The sequence below is a fragment of the Neofelis nebulosa genome, chromosome 15 (genome assembly GCF_028018385.1).
Source record: "Neofelis nebulosa isolate mNeoNeb1 chromosome 15, mNeoNeb1.pri, whole genome shotgun sequence".
NCBI classification, from domain to species: Eukaryota; Metazoa; Chordata; class Mammalia; order Carnivora; family Felidae; genus Neofelis; species Neofelis nebulosa.
This window is the reverse complement of record NC_080796.1, coordinates 5,130,335-5,139,563: the sequence shown is the minus strand read 5'-3', so window position 1 is coordinate 5,139,563 and position 9,229 is coordinate 5,130,335. Positions and strand designations below refer to the sequence as shown.

Below are 9,229 nucleotides of genomic sequence, written 5' to 3'. Positions count from 1 at the left end.
ATTAATCTTTGGCATGGACCATGGCAGCTGTGGCCTGGAAGGGGTGGCCTTGGGAAAGGACAGGGGACAGTGAGAACTCATACTCACTGCTCCTGGCAGGATAAGGGCTGATCTCAGGCCCCATTCTGACCTCAGCTCTGCACTCCTCCCTGGGGCCACGATGAGGGACTGGGTCTCTGATCTCCAATGTACTTTTCCAGCCCTCACATTCCATAATTGTGGCCTGGAATGAACACTGGTGTCATCTTGTCCTTCTTAGAAGGCAGCCGCTGTCTCCATGCATTTCTGTGCGTGACGATGCCTTCCTCAGTACTCACAACCTGCTGCTTCCCTTCTATCTCCCGTGTCCTTTCCCTTTTCCTGTCACCTCCACCGACCAGACTGTTGTGTCATATGGGAGGAGGGGGGGAATGATCACGGGTATACTGCCAGCCTCCCTAACCAATCAGTTGATCAAGTAACCAATGCAGCCAACCCCCCTGGGATACCTGCCACAGGTCTGGGGTTGTGCTGGGCCCTGTCAGAGAGAATGGCAACCACTGCCACACACAGAGTGTCTGTCCTGTGCCTGGGGCAACCTTAGGTACTTGGAGATACTTAATCCTCAGGACCCTGTACCTTTCCTAGCCCCTAAGAGGATAAACATGAAATTAAAAGTACTTGGTCCAAATTTCCCTAATCCACAAGCAGCGTGATAGGGGTTCTATAGTAGGTGAAGCCACATGAACACTGTACCTGCCAGCCTTTGCCTGAGCCCTGGCAAGACTGGGGGGAGACCCCGGGCAGGCCTGAACGAAGGTCACAGGATGGGCCAGGACCGTGTGGCTGGAGCAGCAGGTTGTGACAGGGGCAGGGACTCCTGTCTGCTGCTCGGAGTCTTTGGGCCTGGTCAGTCCCAGGAGAGAGCTCAGTGGGGCCGTGAGAGCCAGGGTATGTGGCCAGCCCAGCAGCTTTCACACAAGCTTCAAGAATTCCCGCCAACCAGGGAGGGTCTCAGGGAAGCTGCACACAGGCCTCTCTCACATGGACTCACATGTGCGGGATTTATTCTGATCCTGAGAGAAACGTGCTCCAAGGTGCACCTCCCACCTCACTTCTGCAGGAGGCTGAGAGGGTACATTTTCTGTGATGCCCACTCCGGGAGCATCCTTTCACCCAGGGGCAAGGCTGAGGGTGTCCCATGCAGGTGCTGGTCTGAGACCTGAAGGTGCAGAGAAGAGGGTCCCCACATCCCCAGCCTCCGGCTCACATGGTAGCACTTGGTCTCCAGTTCAAGTATGTGTGACAGTGTATCTCCCCAGACGACTTCTGTCACAGGTCAGACCAAACCCAATGTAGTAACTTCCCTGTTCAATTCGCAAAACGTGCAAACCAAATGTAATTGAGGCTCTGATGCTCGGTGGAGGAGAAGCAGAAAAGAGCTGGTCTTGGGGGAAAGATAATCTTGAAAAGCAAAACACACTTGAAGCCCACACACAGTATCTCCTACTGTTATGACGCTGACATATGAAAAACAGGACAAAACAAAGCTTCACATAGATTTCCTCCTTCTCTCGGATTTCATACCCCATTCCTCAGTCTCCAAAGCAGCAGGGATATTCAACTGCTTGAGTGTTTAACTTCATTTACATTAATTAACTTAAGCATAAGCAGGCACATCTGATCAGTGGCTGCTGCCCTGGATAGCGCAGTTAGGGACACTGGTGTATGGATTTCTGTAGAATATTGTCACGGTGATGCACGACATTATGCATTTGTCAAAATTCATAGAATGTCAAAGCACAAAGAGTGAATTTCAATGGAAGCTGCGACTTTAATTTAATGAAAATGTTTCATTATGATTTTGCTAATTATACCAAAGGTATTACACTCGTGTTAGATGTTATCAAGTGGGGAAACTGGAGGGGTAGAATATGGGAACTTGCTACATTATCTGTTCAACTCTTACATTCATCTCAACCTCCTGTTCTAAATAATGCCTATTGAGGTTTTTAAAAATCTGTAAACACTGTTTCAGGAAGAGATCTATTAGAGCCAAGGTTCACAAGTCAGCTAAAGGTCTATACAACAGCGAGAGATGTTGTTTAGTGTAAAACGTGTGCCCAATCTTGAGTTAGAAATGTATCTTGACTTCTCTACAGTGACAGCACAACTGATACTGATTGCCTTGATCATTCCCCTTTGCATACAGAAGAGTATGGTTTAGATTTTATGGTTTTCTATTAAATATGGGACACTGACTAAAGTAGAATCCTTCTTGAATGAGCTTAATGAGTGAATTTCCACCTACCTCAATGGGGTCATTTATAGAGTACCCCCTGTTGTTTGCCAGATGTGGAGTTTTCTGAAGCACTGCCTGGTGCCAGTCGATATTCTTGACCTCGGGGGAACATTTCTTCTTCTTCATCCTTGAAACAAGATCCTGGGAAATGCATTGCAATAGAGAGAACTGTTGACACCTTGCTGTAGAAGTCCATAGGGAAATCAGCGATAATGTATTCACAGTCAATCTTTTGATTCCATTATTTGCCAGCTGACCAGCAGAGCCTCATGAAGCCAAGTTGGATGTCTGGAGATCGTGCAGTTGGGTGTACGCCTAGAACACCCGACAGACAGATCTTGTGAGCAAATAGCTTTATTTCCCTGAGCCATTGTAGAAGCACAGCAAGTACATAGTCCGTGACTGACGGCCTGGGTCAAAACTCTGCTTAGAAGCTCTACGTACCTGAGAAGGTTGTATAGACCCCTCTGTGACTTGTTTCTCTGTTCTGAGACACTGAAATGTTAATAGGGCCTAATTTTTAGTATTAAGTTGTGAGCTCAAAATGACTAAACACAAGTAAGATCTTCAGAAAAAGAAGTGGTGTTTCATAACTTCCCTAGTGTTCAATCACTGAGTAAGGTAGACACTTGGTAGTGGTTGAATCCAGAGAGGGGATGTGGATGGCTCCACAGCAGGGAGGGATATAAGCTTCCTGTTAGCCTTTATATGGAGAGATGCTTTACAGCTCAAAGAGAGTATCTGTGATCTCCTGTGGTTTCTGTGTCAGCCCTGTTGAGGTGGGAGGCGGCAGAGCAGGGCCTGTCATCTGTATTTTACAGCGGGGGCATTCAAATTTAGAGAGAAAAAGTGATTCGCCAAAAGTCACTACACTGTTGAGTTGGGTGTTCAAGACAGAAATTTAGCTGGTTCCCTGGAGAGAGAGATCTCTGAACAGCTGAAATCATGCCCTGTACCCCTAACCAGGGGCCCCTCAGTCTCTTCCTCAAATCCTCCTGCCCCATTTTCTGTGAAGGAGACAGTTGATGCCTTGCAGGAGGTGCCTGAGCCAAGAGAAAAACCCAAATCCTAACTCAGTCTCCCATCTCTAGGTTTCAATCCTCGACCCAAAACACGATACAGTTGCCCCCAAGCGAAGCCCCTCTGAAGGATGAGGGGAAGCCCAACGTGGGCCATCCTTCTCCGGCATCTTCACACCATCAGCCATCTCACGTGGTGCCTTCCAGGTGACCAGCTGAACACCCTCAGTGACCACGGGTGTTTGGCTCCCAAGCTGACTCAGAAGCCAGGACATTCCAAACCAATGGTCACACGATGGCTCTGCTAAGAATTAGCTTCCCTTCAACTGACCAGCTCTGGCTGGGCAGGTATTGTGAAGTGATTGGGAAACTGGCCACCTGGGCTGGTGCTTTGGTGGCTTCATAAATTGTCTGTGGCCTTCCATGTCTCACTGGCTATTGACTGAAGTGTCTAAGCTGCATGGACTAAGCCTGGACTTGGCTGAGAATGAACACAGGGCTGTTCTGGCTCTGAGTATCCACTTTCCCTGCTCCTTCCTTCATCCCTCAGACCCAGTTTCTACGGACTCATCATCCTTTTGATGAGTCTAGACCCTTTTGTGGCAGGGGACAGAGCCTTGTCTCCTCTGGGAGGGCCCTCCCCATAACCACATCCTAGATACCCCCTAAATACCCCCAAATAGCACACAGTGCTCGAGTCAAAGGTCCCCAAAAGCAAATGAATAGGATGCCTATCAGGAGTTGTTTCTTCCTGGGGATGTGTCTCTCAAGACTACTTAGGGTGCCGACTACAAAATTCCTCACCCAAGCAAGAAAAATTGCTACTCAGGAAAAGATCCTATGACACTGTTTATTAGCAGGATTGGCACTGCCAGCAGTTAATGTCCCCTTTATCAAGTTACGGTTGGCAAGAGACAACCAATCTCCCTACCAGGGAATGTAATGCTATCATGTAAAATGTACATTGTCCTATGTCACCGAATATGACTGGAGATACTCTAAGTAATCAACTTGTCTTCCATAGGCAAAGACAGGCAAGTTCACCTCAGCAACACCTTGGTGTCTTCTTACACGAACGGCCCACACTTTTTCCTCCTTAGGGACACCTAGAAGGAAACAGAATATACGTCAGTACATTGTTGGCACTGCTCAAGAATAGCTCTGGACTGTTCTTTAATATGAACATGGGCCAGAGCATATGGAGGCTTTGCCTCCATGGAATGAATGTCACTGCTGAGCCACGCTCAGCAATAATCCTTATAGTGTGCAGTATGAGGAGTTTTTTTGAGAATGTAAACATGAGTCTTGTCAAGTGTCCATGGCACGTATCTACTGGGGAAAACACATCTCTCTCTCAGTCACCTCACTCTCTCACGAGTGTGTCTCATACTCTGTGTGTTTCCCTTTCCCGCATTTTCTGTCTCTCTCAAACACACACGTGCATGCACACACACACACACACAACACACACACACAACACACACAGTGAATACATTGTCTTCCTCACACTGTAAATAAACATGCACACAGGTTTTCCCCTGGGAAATCTGTCTTTTCTCCACACCCTCAAGCCTCTGTCCTACAGGGAACCTGGAGTCAGGACAGCTCTCTAGACTGATGCCAGCAGGAATATCCCAATTTCCTGACCATTTAGATTATTTCATCAGCAGGGAACGGATTCCAAAGTACATACCATATTCCATTGCTCCCGTGGCGACCTGAATGCACAGGAAAGAAACCCCATCAGGGTCAGATCATGATGAACACGCATTGCACTGGTCTTTGGTTCTCTTGACTTTTGGAAACCAGATGGCACACAGTGCTTGCGTCAAAGGTCCCCAAAAGCAAATGAATAGGATGCCTATCAGGAGTCGTTTTTTCCTGGGGATGTGTGTCTCAAGACCACTGGGGATGCCGACGACAAAATTCTTCACCCAAGCAGGACAAATTGGGGCTGACGAAAAAGTCCTAGGACACTGTTTATTACTAGGCTTGGCACAGCCAAGTGGTTAATGTCCCCCTGACCAAGGTGACCGTTGGCAAGAGGCAACCACTCACCACTGTCCCCATCAGGGAAAGTAACAGGATCATCGAAAATGTAGACTGTCATATGTACAACAGAAGTTGATTGGAAAGACCCTAAGAAAGCACTTGTGTTCCTCAAGGAAAGACAAGAAGCTCACCTCAGCAACAGCCTGGCGACTCCTGACAGGATGGGACCGCTGCTTTTCCTACTTAGGGACACCTAGAAGGACACAGAATACGTGTCAGTACCTTGTTGGTGCTGCTCAAGAATAACTCAGGGACTGTCCCTTGCTATGAATATGGGCCAGAGCATATGGAGGCTTTGGTTACCTGCATGGACTGAATGTTACTGCTGAGCCACGCTCAGCAGTATTCCTTGAAATGTGCAGTAGTATGAGGAAATTTTTGAGAATTATTGTGCAGTGTCACTGGCGCATATCTCCTGGGGAAGGACACATCTCTCGCTGTCTCTCCTCTCTCCCTGTCTCTCTAATGAATGTGTGTGTCCCTTTCTCTTAGTGTGTTTCCTTGTCTCCTTCCCTGTCCCTCAGTTTCTGTCTCTCTCAAACACACACGTGGGCATACACAAACACACACACACACATACACACACACACACACAAAACCACAGTGAATACATTGTCTTCCTCACACTGTAAACATGGACATAGGTTTTCCCCTGGGATGGGAAATCTGTCTTTTCTCCATACCCTCAAGCCTCTTTCTTACAAGGAACCTGGAGTCAGGACAGCTCTCTAGACTGATGCCAGCAGGAATGCCCCATCTTCCTGAATATATGCAGTCTTTCATCAGGAGAGACAGAGTCCAAAACGCATACCATTTTCCATTGCTCTCGCGACGACCTGAATGCACAGGAAAGAAACCCCATCAGGGTCAGATCATGATGAACACGCATTGCACTGGTCTTTGGTTCTCCTCTTGACTTTGGGAAACCAGATGGCACACAGTGCTTGCGTCAAAGGTCTCCAAAAGCTAATGAAATAGGTGCCTGTCAGAAGTTCTTTTTCCTGGGGATGTGTCTCTCAAGACCACTGAGGATGCCGACGACAAAATTCTTCACCCAAGCAGGACAGATTGCTGCTGACGAAAAAGTCCTAGGACACTGTTTATTACTAGGCTTGGCACAGCCAAGTGGTTAATGTCCCCCTGACCAAGGTGACAGTTGGCAAGAGGCAACCACTCACCACTGTCCCCATCAGGGAAAGTAACAGGATCATCGAAAATGTAGACTGTCATATGTACAACAGAAGTTGATTGGAAAGACCCTAAGAAAGCACTTGTGTTCCTCAAGGAAAGACAAGAAGCTCACCTCAGCAACAGCCTGGCGACTCCTGACAGGATGGGACCGCTGCTTTTCCTACTTAGGGACACCTAGAAGGACACAGAATACGTGTCAGTACCTTGTTGGTGCTGCTCAAGAATAACTCAGGGACTGTCCCTTGCTATGAACATGGGCCAGAGCATATGGAGGCTCTCTCTGCCCCTGTCCCCACTTGCACTCTGCCTCTCAAGATAAAATAAAGACATAAAAAAAAATAAATAGATAAACGTCTTATTTATTTATTGTGTGTGTGTGGGGGGGGGGGGAGAAGGGTAGAAGGAGAGGGAGAGAGTGAATCCCCGGCAGGCTCCGTGCTGCCAGCACAGAGCCCAACGCAAGGCGTGAGCTCACAAACCATGAGATCATGACCTGAGCTGGAATCAAGTTGGACGCTTACCTGACTGAGCCACCCCGGCGCCCCAACACCATCCTCTCCTTAACAGGAGTCATTTGTCTGGCATCATTTTGGCCAGTCTCAAGGGAGAACAAGAGGGCAGCCGAGTGCTATGCCCCATCCACAGACGTTATCTTGAATCTTTTCCTCCAAACACCCACACCATACTCGCTGCCCGGCAGCCTGACCCTCTGTGTTCCCCATGAGCCTGCAGAACTTCTCACCGGCTCCCTCTGCTTTATCCCAAGTGGGGTGTGGCGGAGGGGGGGGGGTCTCTCCAAGCCTCACAAATAGAGGACGCAAATTCACCTCAACGACATGTAGAGATGGACAGCCAACATTTACTGAGCACCCAGTGTATACCAAGCCTGTCTCAGTTTTACCCAGACTGTCTCAAGTTAGCCACTCATGCCTGCAGCCCCATGACGGAGCACTGCTGCCCTGGGTCATGAACGTTTTCCATGTTTTCCTGTACCTGAAGTGTGGATGTATCTTACAGCAGGTGGCATCTCACCATCGTGACACAGTGGTCATTGCCTGACCTCCCGCAAACTCGGTCCTAGCTGTTCCTATGTTGTTACTTCACATGCGGAGAACAGGTGCGATTTTAAACGTCTTCAGAAAGATTAGACTGTGAATCATCTTCGACTTAAAAGGTTTTTGTGTATGCAGAAACACGGGCAGCAGAGAAGTAAAGCACTGATTTGATATTGGCCAAGGAGACACATTCTTCACCACTACAGCCATGCCCACAATTCCAGATGGCCTTGCAGAGCAACAACCAAGGACATGCACTTGTGAGAAACGCTGGGCCTCCTACACTCCTGATCAGAGGTCAGCAAGCTTTTTGTATAAAGGGTCAGACGGGGAGTAATTTTGGTTCTGTGAGACATACAGACTCAGGTATGACCACTCAACTCTGCCGTTACAGCGTGATAACAGCCATACACGATAGGTAATGAGCATGGCTCTGTTACAATAAAACTTTATTTGCAAACACAGGTGGAGCGCTGCATTGGGCCCATGGCTTATAGTGTATTGACCCCTTCTTTGGATGGAACAGTAAACAGTATTTGGGGGTGCTTGGGTGGCTCAGTTCAGTAAAGTGTCTGACTCTTGATTTCGGCTCAGGTCACGATCCCAGGATCATGGGATCAAGCCGCACATCGGGCTCTGTGCTGGGCACGGAGCCTCCTTGGGATTCTCTCTCTCTCTCTCTCTCTCTCTCTCTCTCTCTCTCTCTCTGTGCAAGTGCACATGCTCTCTCTCTCTCTCTCACAAAGAAAAAAAAGAAAACAGTATTTACTAGAAAAATACAAGCAGTGATGACTCTAAGTCAAAAGTGATATAGAAATTAAACCCTGAAATGTGAAGAAATTCTAGGACTGTCTTAACTAATGAATGTCAGTTATAAGTTCCCTTATGCATAGTTAAAAAAGCAACGTATGATTTTAAAAAACCCTTTTACTTTTTTTTTAAGTTTATTTACTTCGAGAGAGAGTGAGTGAGCTGGGAGGGGGCAGAGAGAGAGAGGGAGAGACAGAATCCCAAGCAGGCTCCACACTGCCAGCCTAGAGCCTGATGCAGGGCTCGATCCCACAGACCACAAGATCATGACCTGAGCCAAAATCCAGAGTTGGACACTCAACCAACTGAGTCACCCAGGCACCCCTAAAAAAAAACACCTCCTTTTATCCAAATCAAAGAGCTCAAATAGCTCTTTCAAAAAGTGTCAAATAAAATTTCCAAGTAATGAGAAAACATTTTCTAGAACTTAGTATCGTTTTTTTACTTCCTGATGGTTATGTTTAAAAATGGAGCATCTTAAATCCATAGCTTCTTAGATCTGAGGAGATAGGATTTTGTACCCATTGTGATGTGGACATTAAGGCTCACAGGGAGAAGTGACTCGCTCAGGGTCACCCCGTGATCACAACTGCGACCACAGAGCTAGAGCGACTGGCAGCTTCCTCTGCCTCCTCCCAGCTGAGCCCAAACACCACACTGATCCACACAGTCTCAGGAAGGGAAAGGCAGAGGGGTATCTACTCCATGAGGGTAGGGGTTTTGTGTGCCTGGCTCACCACCCATCTCTGGGGCTTGCACCAGCCAGGCCTAGAGGTGATTGATAAATGATTCAACTCCCACATCAGGCAGCCTGAATTCAA

General features: G+C 47.8%; 1 protein-coding gene across 1 annotated transcript in view; it reads right to left on the bottom strand.

The window, feature by feature from the left end:
- Positions 1-5,743: 5,743 nt before the first annotated feature.
- The window catches only part of LOC131495892 (small G protein signaling modulator 1-like), a 51,535-nt gene continuing 48,049 nt past the window's right edge, over positions 5,744-9,229 (bottom strand). The window contains exon 8 of the mRNA XM_058701063.1: positions 5,744-6,188. Coding sequence (XP_058557046.1) covers positions 6,135-6,188 — 54 coding nt within the window. The 3' untranslated portion in view covers positions 5,744-6,134. The remainder of the gene's footprint in view (positions 6,189-9,229) is intronic.